This window comes from Buteo buteo, chromosome 9 (genome assembly GCF_964188355.1).
Source record: "Buteo buteo chromosome 9, bButBut1.hap1.1, whole genome shotgun sequence".
Lineage (NCBI taxonomy): Eukaryota > Metazoa > Chordata > Aves > Accipitriformes > Accipitridae > Buteo > Buteo buteo.
Genome location: NC_134179.1, coordinates 6,085,270 through 6,111,456, shown reverse-complemented (window position 1 = coordinate 6,111,456; position 26,187 = coordinate 6,085,270). Strand labels below are relative to the sequence as shown.

The 26,187-nt window shown below is 46.4% G+C and overlaps 1 protein-coding gene across 16 annotated transcripts in view; it reads left to right on the top strand.

The window, feature by feature from the left end:
• ALG9 (ALG9 alpha-1,2-mannosyltransferase) overlaps window positions 1-26,187 on the top strand; it is a 109,228-nt gene that overhangs the window by 31,343 nt on the left and 51,698 nt on the right. For 6 of the 16 annotated variants that reach the window (XR_012651555.1, XR_012651552.1, XR_012651551.1 and 3 more), the window contains exon 15: window positions 2,965-4,854. Coding sequence is in view for 5 of the 16 variants with exons in the window: in XM_075035089.1 (XP_074891190.1) it covers window positions 23,273-23,468 (196 nt within the window). In the remaining 11 variants the exon portion in view is untranslated. Of the gene's footprint in view, window positions 1-2,964; window positions 6,301-10,790; window positions 10,813-23,272; window positions 24,970-26,187 lie in introns of those variants that run through there. The other 10 variants (XM_075035089.1, XM_075035086.1, XM_075035091.1 and 7 more) reach the window with 8 other exon arrangements.

Sequence of the window (26,187 nt, the reverse complement as noted above, 5' to 3'; positions counted from 1 at the left end):
ACTGAGCTGACTTATTTGGAAGGAGATTTTTTGCTACTGCCAGCACCTGGAATATCCTTTTGTTCTAGAAAGCAAAGCTGAATCCTGCATATTCTGGACCTATGCCATAAAGACCATGTGAGCACAACCATGTGAGCTGTATTGGGCCTATATTTCAGAATACCAACAAGTAAGAGGTATAGGGAGTGTTTCTCTCAAAAGGTATAAAGAAGAGGAAGTACAGACTGGATAGCAGTGTTTCTGCAGAGCTGTGGGAGGCACCAGCACTGAGGATAAACACACGCACTTAGTTCCGTTGCACCAGCAATCAGACTCACCATTACTGAGTGCCCACTGTGTCGTACAGTGCTGGCCTGGGCAGACTGTCGGTATGTAGATGCATCCAGGTCAAGGGGAGGATGTGAACTTGGTGCTGTTGTCTGACTGCAGGCAGCTCTATGACTGGACTGAGCGACTGAAAGCATTTTCAGTGCTACAGACTGTATACTCAGGACCTCAGCCTCAGCTGATGGTGCTGCCTTCCTCTCTGTCCCTGAGCTAAACCACACAAGGCTAATTCAACAAATTATTTCATCTTAACCCAAGCACACACCCAGAGCTCTGGGGAATTGTGCTAGTTTCTGTCCCTTTCTTACAATGTAGCAGCAAGCTGGTACTCTACCTTATTTTTCATTTTCCTTGTTTTAAACAGCATCCCAAGCAGCTTGAACACAGTTGCTTTTTCTTGTTTTTCATTCTTTTCTTTTTCTTTGCTAAAGGGAATTGAAATGAAACCACACCATTCACAGAGAGCAGCCATGATAGCAATGGTGGGTGGTTAGACTCAGAGGAGGAGATGCCAGAGTAAGTTCAGCCATGACATGATGTTCTTTAGCCACAAGGGATGGAGGAGGAAACTCAAGCACTTGTTTTCAAACGGATGCCTTTGCTTCTAGTGACTGGAGGGAGGGCTGACCTCCAATTTACAGGCATAAGGAAATGACAGCTGCAAAAAATGTTCCTTGTTCAGAATACACCAAAATTACCATCTTCTGCCTAGTTATTTGCTACTAACATGCTTTGAACATGTTCCCGATTCCAGCACCTCGGGAATTCACAAAGAGCAACCATTTCCAGTGATTCTTTTATTTAGGGACTTTGCTGGGTGCTTTGCAATTTATAAAGGGCCTAAGCATTATCACTGAGCTTTTTGTTCTTCAAAGTGAAGCAATCAGCATTTTTATATCCTAAAGCACAAGCTGAGCGCTTGGCAAAAAGCAGGCTTACAAGATGCTGGGTGTTGAAAGGAGGCAGAGTCTCACTGTTAGAAGTGGGACTTGTCAATTTTAGTAATTCAGACTTGCTCAGTCTCTCTGAGGTTAGACAATACTTTCTGCCTCAGTTTCCCCTCTCCAGTGTGGCAAGAATACTGCTTTGTCTGTCACTTTGTCTTTCTAAAGAGGGAACATTTCAACTGAAAAATGCCTTGCTTTGTGCTTGTATGGCATCTTATGTAACAGGACCCTGCTGCTGAGTGGTGCTATGCCAATGCAAGTAGATACCACCAGTCTTTTCCTGGACAGTCTTTTACTCCAAGTTGCAGGAGATCAGGAGCTGCTTGTTCTCAGATAAATTACAGTAAGGCTGGCTATCTAAGAACCCTGGGAGCCTCCGGGGAGATGTAGTTCACAGTGGCAGTTCCTGCCATTGTTTTTTAGACTGCATTTTTGAAAGATATCCAGTGCTGCCTTATAATAAGCAAACAAAACACAATTCATCTTTCTTCTGAAAAAGTGACTTGAGTTGGATGTCCAGAACCTTGGCTGTGTTACCAGCAAAGCTGTGTGAGTTGCAGTGACCAGCAAGTACATGCTGGATGTGTGTACCGTCCCTGACCACTTAGCATGCTGCAAATCAAATTTGAGTGCTGCTGCTGCTTTTCCAAGCTTTATGGGGATGGAATTAGACTTATGTCTGTCAAGGGCTGATAGTTTACCAACAAGTTGATCTTAAAGAGAAAAAGAGATAAGCATCAATGCTGAGGAAGCAAGACTGCCCCAGCCCGGATTTCAGTAAGTTGCTCAAATTTTTGAAGCTTCTAGCAAGGTTCAGTGCTGCTGCTGAAGGACATTATATTCGTCCGCTTCACATTTAAACCTGGATTTTCTATTAGTTTGCTCAGTGAGAGAATACATGCATTTAAAATGTACTTAGCTAGCACAGTTCCAGCAATTAGCAACCAAACAAAAGGTACTAATTTGATGCAGCCATTAAACCCTCCATGCTTGAGTACTCCATTGGTCCAATTGTTGCAAAGTGCTGTGAAATGCCAGCTCCCAGCACTAGCAGGGCATGGAGTCAATGCTGGCAGCCTGCAGCAAACTGCCTTGTAGGCTTTAGAGCAGTCCATCCCTCTTTAATTCAATACCCTCAACAGAAGATCAGCACAAGAGCAAAACTTCAAAATGCCAGTACCCATCAAAGCTTCTGTCTGCCCTTCAGACATGCGTGGAGGAATAGGCAGCCAGAAAGATTGGATAGAAAAGAGGAGATGCCAGGAGCTAAATGCAGCCTTCACCTTCATAGCGTGCCCTGAGGAACAGGAGGCCTGCCTGTCTACAATACCAAAGGCCCACAGGGTTGTACTGTCTGCTTTTTGGACAGTGGTATCTGGGATCTAAGTTTCTTTCGATAATTACACCACCTTCTTGCCCTCTCTCCCCCTTAATCCTACTGGAATGGATCGTGGGCGAGCTGAAGAACTGGGCAGGCTGCTGCACTTAAACTGGTGATGCTGGCATAAACCAGCTTTGGTCCCACCGACAAAGAGAAAATGGGACTGGGCTTCATATGCCTGAACCATTAGCATTCCTCATGTCACTGACTCACCAGCCCAAATCTTTTGCAAAGCCTCATTTGTATCACTTTGAACATACTGGCAAATGAGCGCTTTAAGCATGATTTGTTTTTCCTTTCTGGTTTCAGGTCCTCAAAGCTGCTGCGTGCATTCTACATCCCTCTCCTCTCAGAACAGTACACGTGGTATGCAAACTATACTATTCTGAAATCCCGGAGGTCGAAGCAAACCAGGAAGAAAACGGGAGGCTAGCAACACACCTGGGCAACAAAACCAAAAGCATCCACTGAGACTCTTGGATAGCTGCCTAAGCCATCTTCAGTTCTCTTTTTGAAAGATTGCACTTGTAAGATTCACTAATAAAGATTTCCCACGAAGTGATTTTGTTCTGCAAGCTTCCAGCTGTAAAAAGGGTGCATCATCTGCTTTCAGTTCTCAGTGTCAGGCCTCTGCTCTGCCTACACAGAACATACTGGTAAGAAACCATTTGAAAATCCAGCAGCCACCTACGAACATATTATCCCTGCTGCTTCCTGTGTTATTATCTATTACACCACGGAAGAGAAAAATGGAAAATAAAAAGGAATGACAGTATGAGGTTCTGCTCCAGGTTGCAGTCTGGCACTGGGAAAATCCATCTCAGCCTCTGTCTTTCTCTCTCCCACCCCCCTCTTCCACTGTTCTCATCTGCTTAAGTAGTGCCCACCTTTTCCTAGGGAACTTTTTCAGGTAACAATGTTTAGGAAATTAATTTTTTTTTTAAAGAAAAAGGAAGGGGAAAAGAGGAAAACACCTGAGAGACAATTAACTGAAATGCAGTGAATCTCAAGGAATGAAGTAGCGTGCACCACAGAGAAATAGCCTAAAGTTGCCCTGTCCAGGAGACACTTTCAAGGATAAACCTGTGCTTTTGGGAGAAGAAAACCCCAAACTTAGGGGTTGAGCCAATTATCTGTTTTATATGGAATCAGAGCATTTTTGTTATCTGTGAAACCAAGGGTTTGTTTGCTATTTATAATAATTTTTTAAAGATACCTGTAATATCCTTTGAATTCTAGACTACAGCATCTTAAAATTTCTGGAATCATCCAGAGAGGAGAAGGATTAATTTTTTTTTTCAGTTCTGTTTCCCAGAATAGACAGTATGTGTTACATTGGTCCAATATGCTTCAGAGCAATGCTGTATGTATTATATCTCCATTTTTAGAACATGCAGTATCACAAGATAGATGAAGGGGGTTGTTTTCACTCACATCCTTGGAACTCTGTGCGGTTGGCATGAGATAGAGCAGAAAGGAAGTTTCCTTTGCAGAAAGGCTGCACATGCTCTATGCTCCACTGTGACTGTGATTAGATTGGTCTGTGTGTGCAGTGACAGAGTGCCAGAGCAGGTGGATCAGGAAGCAGATTTGTATGTTTGGAAGTTGTTGGGATCCAAACAGAAAAGCACATGCAAATACACATGAGGATACATGTGTTGGTCCAGGTGTAGAACGTAGTGCTTGGCAGATCTCTAGGCCAGTCTGCATGTTAACAGCTGAGCAGGATGGGAAGGGCAAGCTGTACCAATGGGGCTGTTAGCTAACATCATACTACTGGGGCAAAGCAGGAGGAACTGGATGAGCAACAAGGCATGGGCTGAATCATAAGAGAAAATTCAGAAACATAGGGAGAGGTGTTCTGAATCCCCTGCATTTCAAGGAGGAGTTTTTTTAACGGCATTGTGCTCTATTGGAAACACAGCTTAGGAAGTGCAAAAGAGCAAACAGTGCGCTGCTTCGTTGTCTGGATGATTACAGCATGGAGAATGCAGTTCCCTTCCATTGCACCCCCACTGTATGGAGCAGCAGTTTGAAGCTGAGACTCTGAATTCAGACTTTGAAGGCTTAGGGAACCATCTGTGGTGTCTAAGTCTTGGCTCTCTTCAGAGAGATGGATTTCACCCTGTGCAAGTATCACCCTTCATAAGAGTCAAATGTGGAGCTTCAAGGTTTTCAGCCAAGCAACTGGTGTCCTGGGTGAGTTGGTCTGGAAGGTCAGAGTCACACTGCAGATCAATGTTTTAGTGTCTGTGCTCATAGTATTCCCCCACCTCCCTCCAGCCGGCTCTACCCCTCATAAAAGTTTACATGTGCTGAACAGGGCTCTACAGTGCCAGTAAATCAAAACCAAAACTCTTGCCCTGCTTGTTGCCTCTCCCCTTGCTAATCCCTGACCTTAAATCAAATAAACAAATGCAGTTAAAGAACCAATTGCACCTCTCTCTGGTGCTGTTTGTGTGACTGTTCCATGCTGTCATAGCCCATAACCTCATGTTTAACGTGAAAAGACAGTGCAGTAAATAACTGTTTTGAATTACTGTGGCTGCTCCACCTTCCTCTCCAGTTTGATTCCTGTTTTGTGGTGGTGGTGGGAGACTGAGAACTTGAAAATAATTAGGAGTTATTCATGTTTTCCAGAGGAATGCGGCAAATGTTTGGTTCCAGGTCGTAAATGCAAGTGCGGCTACAGGTAGTGGACAGCTGGACAGCTGTGCATTCCAGAGTTTCAAATCAAGGCAGGGACTCCATTTTGCTGCTTAACATGCAAACAGGTGGAGTTAGTCCTGCCACCTGGAGAATTTGCAGGCTAAAGAGATGAGGCAGAAAAAGGGAGGGTTGTTATTGTTGGCAAGAGTAGATCACATTTTAATGCTGATTTTAGGGGGAAGTTGAGAGTCTCAGTGCTGCAAAGATCTTGACCCAACAACTCATTTAAGGTCACACATGGAGTCTGCCTACAAGTTGTTTCTCATCTAGTGTCTTTGGCACAGAACCAGCCTTCCTGGCAGCAGGTAAAGGAGCCAGAGCCTCTCTTCCTTTAGTCCCTGCTAATGCACAATTGTCGTCATGGGTAGTGCTACGGGCAGCCAGATTGTAGCATAGAGGCAATCTATCAATCCCAGCTGAGACCACTGGCGATAAGAAGGTGAAGTTGCTGCTAATGGTGTTTTCATCATAAAGACTGAGCCACAGGTGAGATTTCTGATAGGAAATGCTAAGGCTCCCCTCATCTTTTCAGAATTCACAAGTCAGGACTGTTGCACTCTGTGCAGTGCTGAGATGAAGGAATAAACCATCAATAACAAGAAGATTGCTAGTAAATAAACAGACTTGATGGAGTGAGCAGTACAAGTCCAAGGAGTATGTGCATCTGGTCCTGAGCAAGAGACTGCAAGAATTGCCAGCCTGGCTCAGGTTTAACTGGATGAAGGATCTTCTTTTTGAATGCAGATGTGCACCAAAAGGTGGAGCTGCATCCAAACCAAAACATTTTTAAAGGCATTTTGTAGTTTACTTTTCTGGTTTTGTTAGCAAGCCTGAGGGAGGGGCTTCCAATTTTTTTTTTTCTTTTCTTTTTGCTTTGACCCTAATTAACGCAAATGTATGATCTCATTGTGAGGAGGCACGCTTGGGGCAGCTAATTTATGGTCTGTATTAAAAAATAAATAAACTCTTGTGGTTTGTGAGCTTGTGGGTAAAGGGTCAAACCACAAATTGCTGATCTGCCTCAGCTGGATTCCCTTCCTAGAGTTTGCCTTGGGCAGAGAGGGGTGTTGTGACCAAACCTGTTGAGTAGCACATCAGGATTGTGTAGGCAATCCACCTTTGTCTCCTTTCTGTCTTTGGAGGAAGGGCTCTTCCTATTATTCTGGCTGGTTCTGGAAAAGAAGGTATCTAGATGGCTTCCTGCAGTGCTGCTAGTGTCTGGCCTGACATGGTGACAGAAGCTGGTTTCTTGACAGAACCACAGATGGGCACAACCTTGCAGTCATGACTGTGGCTAGATCAGGTGTCTTGCATGAAGCTGAGAGATGGCGCAAGACACTCGCAGTTGGTTGGAGAATGTACAGGGGTTACAGTATTCCTAACCTCCTCTTTGCTGGCAGTATGTCTCCACCTTTAAATTGAGGCTGAGAGCACTGCAGGTTGAACAAGTGCTGCTGTGAAATACTGGGACCCAGTAAATTTCATCTTGTCTGAGCTCATCCAGTCTTTGCAACAAGGAGCACTGAGGTGGAGAGTCCCTGAGGAAGCGCCAGCAATGAGACAGATTGACAGTCTCAGAAATAGGCTGAGGGAAGTCACGATTTCCACAGAACTATTTTTTCCTGCTTGTCTGCTGCAGCAGGATTTAAGGTCCATTTCAGTTTTGCTCCTGCTTTTTCTGCCTGTTCCTGAGGTTCAGCTGCAACCTGCTCCAAAGGCAGGCGTATGTGTAAGCTGGTCATCTCCACCTAGGGCTCTGCATGGGCTCAGGGGCATGTCAGAGGAGGGCACTGCTGGACTCGAACATGTTTCCAAGGATCTTCAATGCAAATTTGCTCTTTTTTGAAAGGAAAACGTAAAGGACACTACATCTCCACAGAGGTGGTACTTAAGGTTTCCTTGACTCAGGTTCTTTTTCCTGTTCAAAGTTTTTTGTCTTCTTTCTGTAAGAAAATTATTTGAAGTAATGTACTCATTAAGTACATTAATAAGTACATTAATAAGTCAGGAGCTGAGAGTGTGTGTGAAGAAGTAGGGGCAAAGGAGTTGAGGTGTGTGGAGCAGATACCTTGGACACAAGTAACAGTTAATAAAATGTTGAGGGCTGCATGTAGGCAGGGAAGGCTTCAGGCTGGCTTAGCTGGGAATGCCACGGGCCAGCTTTCAGGTGTGACTGGTGGGTCTGCACAGGAGCTGGTTGTTCTAGGACAGATTTATGGCATGCTAGCAGCTGGTCTGTCATATCTAGAGTGCAGCTGCTGTTTGACAACTCTTCCCTCCATAGGGATGGGGAAGTACTTTCACTTGCCATGTTGTATTGGTGGGGTGAGTTATTTCCAAAGCAGACTCTGCATCCTCTGAGTGATACCGAAGGGACTGGACCGAAGTTTGGTACCTGGGACAGTGATGGTCAGTGTCAACAACAGCTGTTTCCTCTCCCCTATTCCCCTGCCTTGTCTCTAGTGAGCCTAACGCTTAGACAGTTCTTAGTTGTGGCCTTACTGGTAACAGCTCTTTCCTTGCTAATTGTACTAATCTCAGAAGTAGGGATTATGATAGTATTTGAGTCCACCTCACATCCAACAAAAGGTATCGAGTTAGTAGGTTCTATTTTTATTTTGTTGCTGTAAGAAGGGCTCAAACTAGCAGTGGAGAGAGGCCCTGGTAATGAAATTCTGCAGTTTTGCATTCCTAGCTCTCCCGGCACTGCTGGAGGAAAGAGCTGTGAATTTCTTTCTCCTCCAGCATCTGTCAGAACCTGAGCATTATCGCAGCCCTGCTGAGATTCAGCGCATGTCCCCGTGAATAACTGCACATGTCTCTATCCGCTCGCCTGGAGAGGTACTAATGAGGCCCCATCTGTCTGCTTTGCAAATTCCAGCTATGTGTGCTAAGCAGCAAAAAAAGGTCAGGGTGGACGTGCAGAGTGAGAGAGCATCATGGCCTAGCAGGACTCTCGATCAATGCCTTCCTGCCCCGTTCTTCATCCAGAGGGTAACTGCTGTGCAAGACTGGAGAACTGCAGCCAGGACTGGACAGAGGTGCATTTTGTTGTGGGATCAGTGAAGAGGCAGGGTCTGAGGCTGGATGCAGAGGCAGAGACTCCCTGGTCTCCTCCAAACAAGTGCATATGACTGGATGCCTGACTAGAGACTAGACAAGAGAGCCAGCAGCCTGGGTTCTTGTGCAATACTATCACTCACTTGTCCTGTAACTCCATGAATCCTGCTTGGGAGGTGAATTACTAGGTGAATTTTTAAACATGATTGACAAAACAGGCTTCAGACAACTTTTTCTAGAAAGGGACAAGCTTCTCTGTGTTCCACCCAGCACAGAGAAGGCTGCTCTGGCCTTCTCTGGTTCCTAATAGTCCACATGACATTGTAGGACTTGTCCTGCCTTGAGTGCGCAAAGAGGCATTCTCTGGGAAGTTTCCTCTGTCCTTTGTTGAAATGGGCTGGTTGGAAAGACTGTCTAGCGGAGAGCAGGGTGGAGAGCTGATGACTGCAATTATTTTGCCTCAGAACATGCTGTCCAGGTGCTGCCCTATGCTGCAAAGCCCAGCCCTGTTTTCTCCCTCATACAAAGAGGCAGCTGTTTTGACCTTTCCTGTTTTAAATCCTCCCCTCCTACTTGGCTGGGGAAGCTGCACTTTCAACACATTGTGTCTGAGTCAGCAAGAAACAACAACAGGACCGCTGGATGTGGTTTTTGTGGTAAATTCATAAGCAGTTGCCCATGCTACCAGGTCTGGTTTGAGACCAGCCCAGTGGTCAAGGCATAGTAGCAGCAATCTGTAGACTTGGGTTTTCACCTTGATTTTGGGACAGGTAGCTTTCCACATCCCTGACGTTCTTTTCCACTGCTGCAAAATATTTGAGGCAGGTGCAGTCCTTGCCCACATTTCACAGTGCATTGCACTATGGTTCCTGGACTCTGCTCAGTGCTGCTGCAGGTGTGAGAGAAACCAAAGGGTCAAAGCAAGAGGTGTCATTATCAGGCTCCCTGGCTTCTTACCTTTCTGTTTCAAGAGAGGGAGTGGGTGGTTGGCTTTCCCTGGGAGGAGGCTTTTATACTTCTTCTGCACAGCCCAGTTTGCTCCAGCATCTCTGCTGGCTCTGACTGCACCTCTGAAGAGACAGAACCTGCTGGTACCCTACTGGCTTGAACCCACTGCAGCTGGACTCAGGCCCTCCTCTAACTCACAGCTTCTCGAGAATATGCTCTGGGGACAGGCAAGAGCTTTCCAGCAGCTTTATGCAATGCTGTCTGAATCACGCAATAAACAAGTCCAAACCCTATTATTAGACTTTGGAAACTGCTGCCTTAGAGACAGGTTTGCTTATAAATATCCATTATTTTCTCTCTGGATCTTCACTAGGGAAGCTGGCACGAAAAGGGATCTCTGCTTCTCCAGAATCTGCCTGCCCCTGCTGTTATTATTGCTTCTTCCCACCTGAGCTCATCCTCCTTGCTTTTCCAGCCTCCCAAGTTCTAGCTGTGCTAATGAGACATCTGCTCCAATGTCAGCAGGGTGGAAAACGCCAGCTATTTTGGAGGGTGACAGGAAAACACAAGTGATAAGCAACTAGGCAGAGCACTTGCCATGGTCACTGCAGTGTGTAGGTATGCAAACCTGCTGCTTTGGTGGCTAAAGCAGAAGTACTGGGTCTAGTTCCCTACTCAGCTCCAACAACACCCTGCATGACTGTGAGAAAGCCCCAATGCCTCATGAAACAAGGATGACAGCACTTCCTTTCTCTGCCTTGTTTGAGGAGGGACAGATTTAAGGTTTACCAAAAGTCAGTGGAAATGGCGACTTCAACAAGCTTTGCAGCAGGCCTCTGGACTGCACAGGCTGTCTCGTAACGTGAATACATCTGGCCTAACAGGACTGCTGTCTCATTCAAGGTTGTTAGGTTTCCCATCCAAATGAAATAGCAGTCTTCTCCCCATGCCAAATCTACCCAGCACAGATTCCCCCAACTCTCCTGCCTGCCGGTGCTGCGGCGCTCTCTGCCTTTTTCAGTGGTTTGGCACGAGTACTTTTAGCTGTAAGGTGCTTTATCTTCCCTTGCAAAGCTGATTTTGTATCTTGTGCATGCAGTATTTGCTCCAGGGAATTGGGTTCAGCTTTCTGTCAGAACCCAGGGCTCCTCTTCTTACCTCCACTTGTTAGGTAATGCTCTGCTATACATAAAAGCCCCAAAGCTGCTCAGACTGCACCCTGTGTCATTCTCTCTATAAACTGGGGCAGGCACAGAATAGCCAGAACATGCTGTAGGCTTGGAGAAGGGATAAAGGAGGTATTTTTAAAACAATTAAAGAAATGGCTAGCTCCCCTCCAGTGGCTGTTGCTGTTAAGGGTATGGGGAGGGCTGGTGTGGGAGCTAAAATCTCAAAAACATTTCTCATTCTTTCTCTAGGTGACTGCCTTGCAGCCCTGCATTACCTCTGTTTCTTCTAGCTGAGCCTGGCAAAACAGGTCTGTCTACCAGGTTGGGCAGTACACTCTGCAGTGCAAACACAACACTTGCACCTTGCCATGCTCCCCACACCCTGCAGCCTGCTTTGCAAACAGCTGGAGCCAGTGTCTGGTGCTGCATCCCTAGTGCAGTGAGGAGGTGAGAGGGAGGAGACAATATTGCACGTCTCCAGTTGGCTACCTGTGCATCTGTTTGCTGGCGTCCTCTTTCTACATATCTTCTTTGCCTGCAGATATGTCTTCGTCAGGGGAGTGTTCAGAGAACTCGAAGGCTTCTCTCCTCTTTGTCACAGGGATGGGTGTAGAAGGCAATGGGTAGTGTCTTTAAGGAGACGGGGTGCTCGGATCACTCACCAAGTGACACCAGGGAGATTTAGAGAGAAATGTGTACAGCTGTCTGGCCTAAGCCGGTTATACTGGGTACCAGGCAGAAACTAATGGCTTCCATGAAGAAGGAGAGTGATGCAGGGCTATAAATCTCTGCCTCAGGCTTGCTGGTGAATTCCAGGGAGTGGCAGAGCAGAGCGGGTGGCAGAGGTGAAAGAGCAAAGGGAGGTTGTGTGTAGGGTGTAGTATTAGGAAAAGGCATTTGTAGTTTTTCAGCCAGATATATATAGTGAGGGTGGTGTAAGGCATAGAGACTGTAGGGGAGACAGGACAGGAGGTGGAACCATGTGGAAGCAGAGGTGTGCTTGTGTGAAAGAATTATGTTGGCTGAGGCATCTGAGGGAAAGAGTTGGAGGACCAGCCCCGCAGAAAACATGTTCATTTCCACTCAGCTTCCAAGCATTTTTATGATCCTTCAGCTTTTCTTACTTTCCATACAGCATCCTCTGCAGGCTGGTGGTCAGTGGTGGCAGCTCTAGGAGATGGGGACAGCAGTTTGCAAAAGGAGAGCTTTATTCTTCTTCAGTTCTGTTAAGATGGTCTGCCTTTGGAGGCCATGGCCGACAGAAGCTCATATAAGGGATTGGGATCACAACTAACAGCTGGGAATCTCTGTTTTAAGCTTCCTCCCTTCCAGCCCCAAGGCACTGGGTCCCTGGTGGGAACCTTGCTGAGTTTCATCACCCTACTCCTGATGGGAAACGCATCTCCAGCCTCTTCCTCAGGCTCCCAGGAGAGGGCACCGTGCTCCACCAGAAGTGGGGAGAGACGGGGTCTTCAGGGCTGCCTGCTGGGCTGAAAGTCTTGGGGATAGGGTGGGGAATTGGGGTTTTTGCTACAGGTAAGACCTTGGGTTTCAGGACTGCAACCTTGCAGTTGTGTGGCAAGGCTGACCTTGCTGGGTTCCCACTGGGAGAGGGGGAGGAGGTCAGCAGCTGACACCTGGGTGTTTTCTCTCCAGAGGGACAAATTATAATAGAGCTCCCTGCCACTATGCTCTGATAGCCTGCTCCTGGCCTCCAGCGCCTTTGTGCTCTGGCCCGAGGAGACATCACAGGAGGATGCAAGATGCTCCTCGAGGGGCTCAAGCCAGCAGCTGGGCTCTGGTGCTGTGTGGAGATAAGGCCTGGAGGGCTCTTCCTACACAGGTGGGCAGCAGGCTATGCCCAGCATGCTGGGCAGGCAGGTCATTGCACCCTCCTCTCTGCTTCAGTAGAGATGTGAAGGAGGAGGTGATGCTGACTGTTGTTCTCCCTCTCTGCAACCACAATTATGTATCCCTTGTTGCTATGATAGCAGTGAAGTTTCAGTTTAGTTGGTTCAGGTGGGTTTATGGCAGCCAGACCCTGAATGAAGAGGATGCACCAGCCCTTCCTCAGGGGGTGCAGAAGTGCTCATAGCTGGAGAGGGGGAACATCCCTCTCTTTACATCCCTAGGGTAGTCTCCTGCACTATGGTCAGTGCTTCAGCTTTCCAGAACACACTGTTCCTCCTCGTTGTTTCAGTAGCTTCTGTAAAGTCCTTTCATTGTGATGGTCCTGTCTGTGAGGTTGTAATACAGCTAGCTTTTGTGTGTGTCTGAGCATCCCACCAAACATCACTCAGGTCTCCTGTTCCATCACAGGAATGCATCTCTGGCCTTAGTTGGTCAAGGTAAGTAAGCACTGTGCTGCCTGTTGTGTGGGGCAGTCTGAACCCAGCCTGCACCTGGCATGCATGAGGCTAGGGAGCTGCAGACTTCTCACCTTCAAATCCTGGGTGCTGGACTGAGTGAGAGCAGAGTGCCTTGCCTGAAATCTTGCAGTCAGTGGAAAAGTTTTGAGCATATGTGTGTGCACATGTTGAATTCCTGTGCAAGTTGGACTGCTGCCTGGCTGGGGGAGAGCCTCCTACACTGCCTGTGGAGTGTGTGGTGCGCTTTCCAGATTTCTACGGACGTTTAAAGCCACACACTATTGTTAGTACAACCAGGCAGGGTGGGAGATGGAGGTGCTGAACAAGCAGGGAGTGAGGAAACTTGATGCCACCCCACCATGCTGAGACTTTCCCTTCTCCCTTCCTCAGGGATTGCTGATGGTCCCTTTGCTACTGTGCACAAGAAATGAGAAGCTAAACCAGGGCCTTTGGGCAAAGCAAGTCCCCTCCCATTCTTAAAGCAACCCAGAAAACTTTCCTGCCTAACTGGGATTATTTCTGGATCTCATTTTCTCTAGAGAGTTGACACTTATTGATAGATAATCCATGTCTGTAAGGAAAACTAATGATGAATTGCTTCCTTTCAATTAGGCTCCCTGTCCTCTATCTTGCAGAATTTGCTAACAAATATATTCTCTTTCTGGCAGTCTAAAATAAATAGTTGGCCTCATGTGGGAGCTGGTGCAGAATGCAAGGCTGTACTTGTCTTCACTAGCACTAGCAGGCCTGGAGATCGGAGTCATTGTGAAGGAATAGATGCAATCCTCATCCACTTTTTTGGCCACAGGCAGGTGAGAGGGAATAGTAGTAACTTAGGCAGAGAAGAAATGGGTGGTCTGATTTCTACATTTTGTGAGAATGTGGAGAACAAGGCAGAACTTCTAAGTGTAGGACTTTTTTTTTTTTGACATCATAAAAACTCCCTGGAATTTTGGCTACGGCATATATTCCATGGTGTTCAGGCAGGAAGGTGTTTTCTCCTAAACACAGGGAAAGAAAAGATTACAGGGAGCTTGCCAACAGCCTCGGGCTTAATGGGACTTCCTCTTAAATGTCAGTTATGGTCTAACATGCCTGCTGCATTAATGATTTACAGGAATAGCAGTGTGTATGTGTCTGAGCTTTCATTGTGAGAGTAGCTGTGATGTCTGTGAGAGTCAGATGACTCTAGAGCTGTGTTACAACTCCCAAAAGCCTTCTTTTACTTTGATTGTCTGGTAGTCACCATGTAGGGCACTCCAATTACACTAGTAAAGGACTGTGCATGAGGACTGTGAATTGTAGTGTTTTTTACTGGTGAGTTCACAGATGCATTTCTGTGGACTTTGTACCTAACAGTGGGGTGATGAAAATTGTTGACGTGCTTTTGTGCTTGGTCTTCGTGCCCTAAATAGCTTTGGCCAGTTCTCCATCAGCTGACTGAAATGCTGATGGTGCTTGGGCAGCAAATACTGCTAAGGAAAGCTGGTGCAGGCAACAGCTGAGTCGTTCAACCTCTTGAAAGGACTCCTTGACAAAAGAGGGCAGACCAGTGTCCAACATCTGTCCAGGAGGAGCTGGGTTTAGTTTCCTGCTCTGCTGGAGCACTTGATGTTTCTGGGAATCTGTCCTAACTCCGTGGCCATCCTCCTCGGCTGGGACAGGGAGGTGTGCAGACAACCCAATCCTGCTTACCCTTGGTGTCATGTGAATTCCTTTTATGTTTTTAGCTTACTCTCTAGAGGCTGCAGACAGGCTCTGGGATTCCTTTGTTCATGAACAGAGCCATTGTGCAGATCAGCTGTCTAGTGCCACCTCCCAGAAATATTTGCTAAGAAACTTCCTTGTAGTGTTTTGTAAGCCCAGTGTGCTTGCTAACTTGTGAGGGCTTCTCCTCTGTGCCAGAACTGCCCTCACTAAAAAGGAGGATGAGCTGGCTTTTTCCAGTTAACTAGTCAATATTTACTCTTCTAGGCAAGCTGTTAAAATGCTGTTGCTCTCTTGTTTTGGTATTTGTTTCTCCTGTCTTGCTGGAATATCGCCCCAAAGTCTCCCACACTGGCAGCTCTTGTTTGTGTAGCAATGACATGTGGGCGTTCATAAAAGACAAGGTTGTGGGAGCCTTCCAATGATTGCCAGGTCATGTTTTCATTTTCTGTTCTGAGTGTGGAGTGTGTTTCAGCCCATCTGCTTCAAGAAAGGCTGGAGTTTGGGAAGAGAAAGCCACAGGATCATTTCAATCCCAAGGTGAAATCTTGCTTCCACTAAAATCCATGAGAAAACTCCTGTTGACTTCAGTGGAGTTTATTTGCATCCTCTGTTATCAGGAGAGAGGCATCCCAGATCTGGTTTTGGCAATTCCCATCTCCCCAGTTTCCTGTCTTCCTTTTTGTGCTGTATCACTGCATGCTGGGGCTGCAGCCCTAGTGTTCCCCTGCATGTCCAAGGCAGCACCCTGAAATGATGACTGAACACATAATAAAAAGTGAGACGCTATCACCCTGCTGAGTATGAGGGGTCAGCCTGTGTCAGGGGCATCAGGAAAGCCCTGTCTCCTCTGTCCTTCAGTACAGTGATGCTGGTGTGCAGGTGGCTTGTCCCTCAGGCATTTTGCTGAGTTCAGTTCAGCCAAGGCAAGAGTTATGAAGATAGTTCCACCTTAGACTGATAGAAATTAAGCTGGCACTCCTCTTCCATCTCCCCCTCACCCTAAGAATTATAGCATGGTTTTGATCTGTAGTCTTAGAATGATTTTGTATTTGCTAGATGGAAGGATACATGGTATTGAAAGGATATATAACTTGTATATGGTGATAAATCTCAACCTAAAGCTTTGTGCCACAGATCCATAATTCTCCCATGCAGACCTGTTCTCGGCAGGATACTAGAGCATTCCTCTTCAAAACCCCAGGGCACAAATGTTTTTAAATGACATTTATTAAAACTGTTTGTGTGTTAATGCTTTCCCACAGAAAGTGACAAGTCTTTGGACTTTCAGATAACCGTGAGTCTTCCCAGTATAGAAAGGGAGCAGAGATGCCCTAAATTAAGAAAAACTCCTTTGAACATGTCTGAACAGATCAGTGCAGACAGATTTCCGCTCTGATACCATGTTTCTGGCAGTTGGCATGTAAGCCAGCTCCCATACAGAAAACATATATCAAGTTAGCAAAGTGTTGCACCTGTAGTTTGCTGAGGCAGAGTGGTTAGGACAGTTCTGGAATAGCCAGCTCAGCACATGCACTGGAGGGGTCAGTTCTGGCTGCATTTTTCTATGCCATCAAGTCCTTTGCATGTGTACTGTAATCATGCTAAGTTGGGCTCTGGTGATGACAGTCCACACTTGCATTACTTACTTGCAGTGTAAAAGTAACAAGGATGCTCTCTAGCAATAGCTTTTTTGGAAGTCCTGATAGAAAACCTTGGCCAAATCCTGTCTTAATGGATTTTTTGTGTATGCACCACTTGGATATAACTTGTGTGTAACACTAGCTGGAGCTTTGTCACTGCAAGTCCTTGGTCTAGCAGTCCTCTATGTTCAATTATTGTGACACTTAATTTCCTTATTACTGCAATTTCCTATAATGCCCAAGCATTTTTTAAAGAGAGGAATTACAATTGCTGCCCTACCTTTCAGTGCACTTGCTGTTGCCTTTCTGGTTCACTAACAAGAAGCTTGAATATCTTCACTGTGCAAATTGTTTAGTTTGTCAAAGTTATTTGGCTCCAGTAAGAAACTTTTCTCCTCCACTAGTAGGGGAAAGCAGCATGGTCCTTAATTGCATTCTGCAACTTAGCCAAGTGAAATCTATCTTTATGCCCCTGGAGCTGAAGCCAAAAAAAATACCCCCCACTGGTCCCTCATGCTTTGCAACTCCTCACTGAGTAAGCCTGTTTCCAAGTGCTTGTCTCTCCTGAGATTTGTAACCATGGGGTAGTTAGCTTGATGGAGAAGATTTAAAGTTCTTGCGTGCAGGAGAACTCCACATTGGTTTGAAGGGTGATTTGCACTAGTTTATCTTTGTTTAAAAGTCCAGGTAGGCAAGACTGGAAAGAGTTTTAGTGAGAGAGGAAGAGGATGCCCTGGACAGTTCCCAAACCCATATTTCACTGGTGTGTATTATGTTTGTGTTGGTGGCTAGATACAAACCCCTGGCTTGTGACTAAAGGCACTGAACTCACTCAGGTCTAGAGTTCAACATAAAACTTTCCTCCTGTGATAGGTTGTAAGTGTAAGTCCGCACCATCACCTCCCATCTGTCTGGATGTACAGTAGCAATGGTATTCTTCCTTCTGATTGAGTATGAAAGCCTCCCTGATCATTGCCGCTCCAATGGACTCCCCAGAAAGTCCTCTACAAAGTCACTTCAGTGCATCAGTTACCTCCCATTCTGTCCTCCAAACTCCACTATGCCGTAAGGTCAAAAAACCTGTCCAGTGGTGTTGTGCTAACCAGCAGGGCTCCTTGTCCTTTGGCCAGTCTCATTGTCTGTCGCCAACTGCAGTCTCTGGCCTCAGAGAGTGAGCTCAGGATGACTGTGCCTTAGTCCTGTTTCTGTGTGGGGCTAACAGTTCTGGGATAGCTCTGCCTCAGAACTGTGAAAGTAGAAATTATTTGTAAAAAAGGCATTCACTTGCTGGTACCTTTTGGTACCAGCTGGATTAATCTCTCTTGTTGGTAATTATTTGTTCAAATCATATTAATTTTAGTTTTGTTGGCTTCTGTTCTTCCCTTCTGTCCTTTGCATTTTTAACTATTTTGAGAGGTTTATTCAAAATCAGTTTCATAAATTCTTACCCCTTGCTGATGGAGTCAAAAGTACAAGCCACACAGGTTAGAGAGTGGGGAGAAAAAATCCTGGGAAGCCTTGAAGAGAGTCCTAGAAACCGTGTGGAAAATCATGGAACCTTTTCAGGTACTATTTATACCCTTGCAGGGGAGGGAGGGGATTAAAACTCATCCAGCCCCAAAGACAGGTTGTCGTGATTTTGTCTTTCAGTAGTGCAACTAGGAATGTGTTTTCCTAAACCTATCAGAGTATTAAAGCAACTGGGAATGTGTTTCCCTAAACCTATCAGAGTATTAAAGCCCCAATTAGACTGAATTTTAGGAACGCAATAAAGACCATTTGCAGCAGCTATGGGGCAAAGTGAAATAGGCATTGTTCGTGCAGCTGTGGAGTACACAGTTCTCCTCTTGCACAACTTCTGTTGCTTTGACTGCTTTATTCCAGAGAGCTTGTATACCACAGCACTGGGAGCAATTTCACAAGCTAGAAAATCAGCTTCCAGGGCCTGCTTCCCTGGCAACATGGGCAGATTAGTTTGGTTGGAGGGAAAGGGATTCTCCACCTCTTACAGGTGTATAGTGTTAGGTAATAACTTAAGAAATGCTGTGGCACGTTTTTCTTGAAGGGAGACTTTTGGATGGTTACGTTCCTTTGATGATAATTTACAAAGCTTAAGTGGAATTTTTCAGGTGATGCTGGGTTGACTTGGTGTGTGATTAATGAGCAATTATGAGTAGATATAAGTAACAGTGGATTTAAGTATGTGTAGATGCTATAATTAAAAACTAATAATATTTATTAATATTCAATTATAGATGACAAAGGTTGCCATATAATTCTGTAGGACTTGACTGATATTCTTGGGGAGGGACTAGCTCCTCTGTTTAATTACAGCAGTGTCTAGGGAGTAAAACCCTGCCTAGACCACTGTTGGTCTCAATGTGTGAACTCAGTGGCTGGAGCCTAGTTAGCTTGCTGAGAAGTGCCTGGCTTTCATGATGGTGTCTTTCTGTAAGTACACTAGGTGTCTTCACAAACAGAAAGGCAGGATGACCCCATAACAGGGCACTGTGGACACAAAAGGTTGTCTTAGAGCCTCTTTGCTCATAGTGTCTAGGACATACTCATGGAAGTAGGTGCTATGCACTCTTGAGTAACATGTCAGACCTGGTCCTAAATGAAACATGTCTTCAAAAGTGAAACAAGACAGTAAAGGTGGAGTGATGGGTAGAGGAGATTAGTAAGAATCTGGTTCGTAAATGTGGAAAATCTTTAATGCAATGGGTGCTTTATTCAGGCTGTGTGAATTCAGGTTGCCAAATGGAGCAAATGCTTTCTTTGCAAGGAAGGTTAAAATAGAATTTATTCGTGTTTGTAAAGCTCTTTGCACTGTTGGCTGGAAAGTAGAGTTTCAGTTTATAGCACTAGCTCCTTTTCAAAGGTGGTTTCCAGCATGCTGGCTGGAGGGGAGGCATCTGGTAGTTCAACATCACCAGGAAAATACAGCTCAGATGGGGCCAAACTACAGTAAATGGAATGGGGCCTTGTGTGTATGGTATGTGCTCTCTGAATGCTGGCATGTACCTATTGAGAGCTCCTGGCACCTCCTACCTCTGGGATCTTGGCCAGAAGTGCACTTTGTATGAGATACAGCACAGGAGACTGCAAATTAGCAGCTTTCAGCTAGGTGCTTACTTTAGCAGTCAGGCTCCCCCAGATACTTAAAAACTTGTTACTGATAAAAGAAGTAGGTAATTGCCTAATCCAGAGGGGAGGACAGGTCAGGAAAGCAATGCGAAGACAGTTGTTTTACTGTCTTTGGGAGGGAAGCTGAGCCACAAAATGCCACAGTCTCCAGCAAGCGTAGTGGCAAAGTTGAGAAATTAAATGCATGTCTCTTGAGTCCCAGCCTGGAGCTTTCTTGGATGAGGCTGTGCCATGTCCTGTTGAATGCAACATCCTGCCTTACAAAACAGTGGCAGCAAGGAGATTGAACACTGCTTGCATGAGAGATTACTTACTGACTGCAGATGGTTTAGTACCTCTGGGGGAAGACGGACTTCAGGTGGTTGCTGCAGTCAAGGAAGCAGGACTACAGGAAAAATTCCCTGCTGCTCTGTAATGCTGCTCCCTACTTTCTTTGGGCTGCTGGGTCCCCATACAAGGCTCCAGTTTTCTCCATGTTTTCATATTGCTGATTGCCTCTAAAAGTTGGCATCTCTAAAGTCTTTTTAGAAGGAGACAATCCTAGATGCTGCAATCTATTTCCTAGATGCAAAAATATATAAGGAAGACACATGTATTTGCCTGTGTGCCAGCATCAATGATTTGTGAATGACTGAGCACCACACCTTCTGGAGGGACAGGAGTTGCTGGAAAACTGAGCTCCTGTGCCCTTTTATTAAGGACACCCTTGTAATGCTTTTTTTGCACAGCACCTGCGGGAGCAGAGGCTTTGGTGGGGCAGCTGAGTGCTCCTATGGCGTAAACATGCAGCTGTAACATTGCAGCAGAGCTGCTGGGCCCCAGGCTGCTGCAGCTATGTTCCCTTGCCTGCTGTAATTTGCTGGTACAATCCTGTATTGTCAGTCATCAGGTCCTAAGACTGAGCGATCCCCAGATGCCAAGTTCATCAGGTGAAGGCTTCAACTCCAACATCCTATGCTGGGGAAACAGGAAAGCCTGTACTACTAAACAGGTTGGAGGAAACTGGCTTTTACCTCCCTGCAATTGCAAACATGCCCTGGGTTTCAGCACAGGGTCTCCAGGGTCAGAACAGCTTCTCTCTACAAGAAAGGTATTTCTTGAACTGCTGGGCTCCCAAAAACCACCTGAAAAGCGTCTTTAGAGCCCTTTTATAATAATGCATTTGGCTTGGGACCAGCTCCTGAGTTCAGCAGAGATTCTGGTTGTGTTATTGTTGTTGGAGTTTTGTTGTTGTTTTACTGTAGCAATAACTATTGCCAAACAGCAGCCTTTTGGTCAGGAAAGTAACCAAGGAGAAAGGCTGAGCAAACGGACTCCCTGTTTTAAGTAAATGCTGGTATGTTCAGTACTCACAATCCACAAAGTAACACAGAAAATGTGTTGCTGGGCCCCCTCCGATGTTCTCCTGGCTTGTAAAAGTTCAGCTTTTTATAGTAAAAAATTACATTCTGAAGGGTTAGGCAAGCAAGCAAGCAAGGGAGAGTGTATTACTTGTGTGGTTTCCCCCTTCCCTTGCAAAGCAGCTGCCAAAATTTGATTTAAACATTGATGTGTGGGTTTATAAGAAACCATGAGCTCATTCCTGGGGAATCTAATGGCATGAAGGACCAGACTGAACGAGCCAAAATGTGATTTCCATGATGCCCTGATAACAATGGGCCTGACCCAGAGCTCCCTGAAGGTTTTCTGTTTGCTCCAGTGCATCCTCCCTTAGATGTGTCTCTAAGGGGGTACCAGGAGATGCTTAATTTCATATTGGTGAAAGAAATGTAAAAGTTGATTATTTTATTATTATTATGGAAACATGACGAAGTCTTGTTGGGCAGATGCTCAAGTCTTGCATTCTTTCAGGGAAAACTATTTGGGAAAGTCCTAGCCTGGAAGAAGTCTCTGCAGGTTTTGCACACACCAGCAGGCTGATGTAAATGTCTCACCCATGTGTTTATCTTCATCTGCTTACACGTGTAGAAGGGACAGCAGTTCTATCTCCACTATGATTTCTACCTGCTTTGAAAGACGCTTCTTTGAATGAGAGAGTAACATCAGTGAAAGACAGCCCCCCATGCAAGCAGCATTGGCTAAACAGAACAGGCAGCAAAAGAGCAGGAAGGAGATTAATTGTGAGGGCAGGGAGGAGCCATGTCTGAGGTCCCTCCAAAGCAGTAGTGGTGGCAGGGCTTGGAAAGCTGCCTTCTGTTCATAACCATGGTCATGAAAGCACTGTGCTTCAGCTGTGCTAGGCCAGATATCTGCTTAGTTCAAGAGCTTTGATTTTGGTGGAATTCCAGCTTTTTCATGGAAGCTCTTTGGTTTTATATGAAAGGCTCCTCAGAAGACTGCCCTTGCATCCCACAACCTACTGTGTGTAAGAAGGGAAATGTTTACCTGAATCCCTGCTATGGGACTCTTCACCTGTCTCTGAGACAGCTACCTTACTTAGTGAAAGCTGCGAACACCCCTGTGCCAATTTGCTTCAGTTCTCTTGTTTTTGCCTTTGGTTTACTGAGCAACAGTAAAGACAAAATGTTTTTATGCTCCTTCCTTTCCGGGAATGGGACAAAATGGCGAGTGCTCTCAAGACAGCCCCACTTCCAAAGTGTGCACTTCCCTAAAGACAAAGGGTGAAATCCTTGAACACTGAAGTGAAATTAGAACTTTGCCTGACTTCAGTGGAACCAGAGCTCCACTGCTGAGGACCTGAGCTTTTGTTCTGCCTCTAAAGGAGTGTATTTAAGCTGCTGTGATCACTTGAGTTAGATGAATAATCTTAATAGCCACTAACTGATTTGTTTCCTGGAAGGTACAACAAATACAAGACCTTCAACATGAAAAGGGAAACCAGACTTGTTTATTTTAGAGGCTACCTTGTCTACATGTAGTTGACTCTGCTATTGGGCAGTGATGTCATTCACAGAGCAAGTGCTTGGTGAAGGGACTGGTGTTAAAGCAGATGGTGTGATGGGAGTGGACATTTCTTACAAACAGCTTTTTAAAATGAAATTACCCAAGGCTGAGAAATTTTAAGCTTCTCTCTGCCTACAGGCAGAGCAGGCAGGAAACTTGCTTTCCAGAGCTGGAAAATGTATTTTATGGGGCTTATCCTTTTGGGTTGCTCTTCCCTGTTCCAGCTGGTGCTTTGTTCCTGTCTGTATTCTCTAAGGAACAGTGTTTCAGGCATGACTATATTAACTCCAGCAACTCCCCTGTAGGCAGGTCAATGTTTCAGACCACTGCAGAGAGGGAACAGTTGTACAGGAAGCTAAAGGTATCACCTGTACACCCATGAAAAGTTGGATTTACAGGGTAATTCCCAAGTGAGCCATTCAGCATTGGGTACCGTAGCTTTCCAGAAATCCCGAGAACGTGATTTGCCCTTCAGCTAGCAGCAGTTTCTCTCTGTTGGGAACTGACAAGTTCATCCTTCAAGTCCTCAACTGTAGGCCCACAGGACTCCATCAGTTTCAGAGCCAGTATGGCAAAGCACGTGTTTCTCCCTGCCTTTGTCTAACATTCACCTTGGTTAGTGAATAAATGGGGGGATTGGTGGACCTTCTCCAGGGAAACCCTCAGAAATGTGTAGCTAAGCCAGATTAAAGTGCCATGCAGCAGTGGGGAATATGTGACTCTGCTAAATTTACACACGATCTCACTTGTTGGGTATTTTTGTGTGACCTTGGAAATACCCTTGGTGCCTGGAGCTAAGCTTGTCAGTAAGGCCTTATCCTCACAATCTGGTTAGAAAAGTCAGATTGTTCCCAGTTATATTTTTAAAACCATTCTGTTGAGGTTTTGGATATTTTCTTTTATTATAAAATATAGAGTGTTACTTTCTGTTTCAAAAAAAAAATTTTTTTTTACTTTACAGAGCATTTCTGTCCTTTGAAACTGCAGACTTGGTAGTACTGTCTCCAAAATCCCCTCTGACAGAACAAATCCCTCCCAGCAAACCCTTTAGCCTCACCTGCCTTGTGACTGAGACCTACTTCAAAAACAGGGAGAAGGGCACTACTGAAAACAAAATGCAGCGGCTGATCCTGGCTCCAAACAGCCTGGGTGCTTGAACTGCCTGTTGGCAGCAGGAGATCAGATGCTACTGGCCATCAGCTGCCTCTCCTCTTAAGAAATGTTTTGGCCATTTTTCTTTCTGTTTAGATACAGCCTGAATTGGTGCACTAGCCCAATAACCCCTCACATGCTGTCTTCACTCCACAAAAAAAGCTGTGTTTCTGGAGAGCTAGGGGAGCGTGTTCTGAGCTATTGTGTGAAACCCAGCATAACCCAGATCCTGGGGTCCTTGCTGGTTATGGGAAGGCCTTTGCATAGAAACAGTGCCTGTGAGGGCAACGTCCTGACTTTTTTCTATTTTATGAACCAAACTCTAGATACCAGCATCACACTCTGAGGGATGCTCTCCACAAACTACAGCACTTGGTAATAAGAAAGAGCTTTTTACGTGCCTTACGTTGTCTCTTCCTGGAGCTCTCCTTTGTGCTTGCAAAAACTGATTGGATCATGTCAGCCTCACCCCAGTGGCTTTTGCACCAAGAACACCGCTAGGACATGTGAATTGTTGCAGGTGTGCAGCAGCCAGACCATGCAGAGTGTATTGGTTTTGTCTGGCAAGGTTTTGGTAGCGGTGGGGGTTACAGGGGTGGCTTCTGTAAGAAGCTGCTGGAAGCTTCCCCTGTGTTCAAGAGAGCCCATACCAGCCGGCTCTAAGACGGACCCGCCGCCGGCTAAGGCTGAGCCAATCAGCGATAGTGGTAACACCTCTGTGATAACATTTTTAAGAAGGAAAAAAAGTTGTGACGAGTGAGAAACAGCCACCGGAGAGAAGAGTGAGAACATGTAAGAGAAACAAGCCTGCGGACACCAAGGTCAGTGAAGAAGGAGGGGGAGGAGATGCTCCAGGCACCGGAGCGGAGATTCCCCTGCAGCCCATGGTGAAGACCATGGTGAGGCAGGCTGTCCCCCTGCAGCCCAGGGAGGTCCACGGTGGAGCAGATATCCACCTGCAGCCTGGGGAGGACCCGACGCTGGAGCAGGTGGGTTCTCGAAGGAGGCTGTGACCCCGTGGGAACCCCGTGCTGGAGCAGGCTCCTGGCAGGACCTGCGGATCTGTGGAGAGAGGAGCCCACGGAGCAGGTTTTCTGGCAGGACTTGTGACCCCGTGGGGGACCCACGCTGGAGCAGTGTGCTCCTGAAGGACTGCACACCATGGAAAGGACCCATGCTGGAGCAGTTCGTGAAGAACTGCAGCCCGTGGGAATGGCCCACATTGGAAAAGTTTGTGGAGGACTGTCTCCCGTGGGTGGGACCCCATGCTGGAGCAGGGGAAGAGTGTGATGAGCCCTCCCCCTGAGGAGGTGAAGCAGCAGAAAAGAACGTGTGATAACCGTAAACCCCATCCCCGTCCCCCTGTGCTGCTGGGGGGGCTTGGTGGAGAAATCCGGGAGTGAAGTTGTGCCTGGGAAGAAGGGAGGGGTGGAGGGAAGGTGTTCTGAGATTTGGTTTTATTTCTCATTACCTTACTCTGGTTGATTTGTAATAAATTGAGTTAATTTTCTCAAATTGAGTCTGTTTTGCCCATGATGGTAATTAGTGAATGATCTCTCCTGTCCTTATCTCAACCTGCAAGCTTCTTGTTATATTTTTCTCTCCCCTGTCCAGCTGAGGATGGGGGAGTGATAGAATGGCTTTGGTGGGCACCTGGCGTCCAGCCAGGGTCAACCCATCACACAGAGTCTCCAAAGTGTGGCCCCCTGCCCCTCTGGGCTGGTGGGCAGCACAGTCCTCAGCCTTCATTCTGTGCTTCTGGAGCACCTGTGCCTGCCTGGCTGCTGCTAACAAGCCCTGATTGCCACCACCTGGGTGGCACTGAGCACTCAAGAAGTTTCTCTGCGGTTGAGTTGGATGCAGGTGGAGGATGTGGTGACTGTATGCTGTGTGGGTTTTTGATAGCTAGAGGCATGGAGGTAAGATGGGAGGAATGAGGGGGGTTTGACTGTGGGGTGGAGGTGTGTTGGGAGGAAGCTCTCTGGCTGGCTGGGGAGGGCAGCTGAAGTGTGGCTGAGGGCTCCAAAGGTACGCTAAGGTGCTCTGCTGCTTGAAGCAGGTCACTGCCAGACAGGATTGAGGGCTGGTGTGTTGGCAGGACAGTGAGCTGCACCTCTGGCTGTAGACAGCCTTGTTTATTCTGAGTCTGTGCAGAGCTTGTGCTGTGTGAGATGTGGCTGTGCTTGGCAAAAACAGTAGTGGCTCTGCAGCACCAGTGGCTCCCTGTAACCACAACCTGTGATGCTGTGTTTCTGTATCCTGTTTGTAACATGTCTTTGTCGGGCACTGTATAGACTGAGCCCTGAGTGGCTCCTAGTCTTGCCTAGGAGGTGGTTCCTGGAAGCCTACAGTCAGATGCCAGTAGCCCACTGCTCTCTGTTCAGGGAAAATAGAATGCCCTTGTTTATGTAGATGACTTGATTTGAGAGTTGAGGATTGCTGTGGAGACGTAGCTACTAAGTATAGGTCCTTCTGGTTACCAGGTGAAGTGGTGTGGCTGTTTCCCTTTGTTGCTTTATAACTGAATGTCTCTGAGCTGCTCAATGACTACAGGAGGTCTCTTGGCCTGTAAAGTAGGTTTCCCCCAGTGACCCAGCTAGGAACAATGGAGGCCACACAGTACAAAGAGTGCTGTAATAAAGCTGCCAGAAGCTGATGTTGCTTTCCCCTGAGTTTTTCCAGGCTTATTTTTAGGCAGTTTACAATTAATTCTTTTGGAGAAAA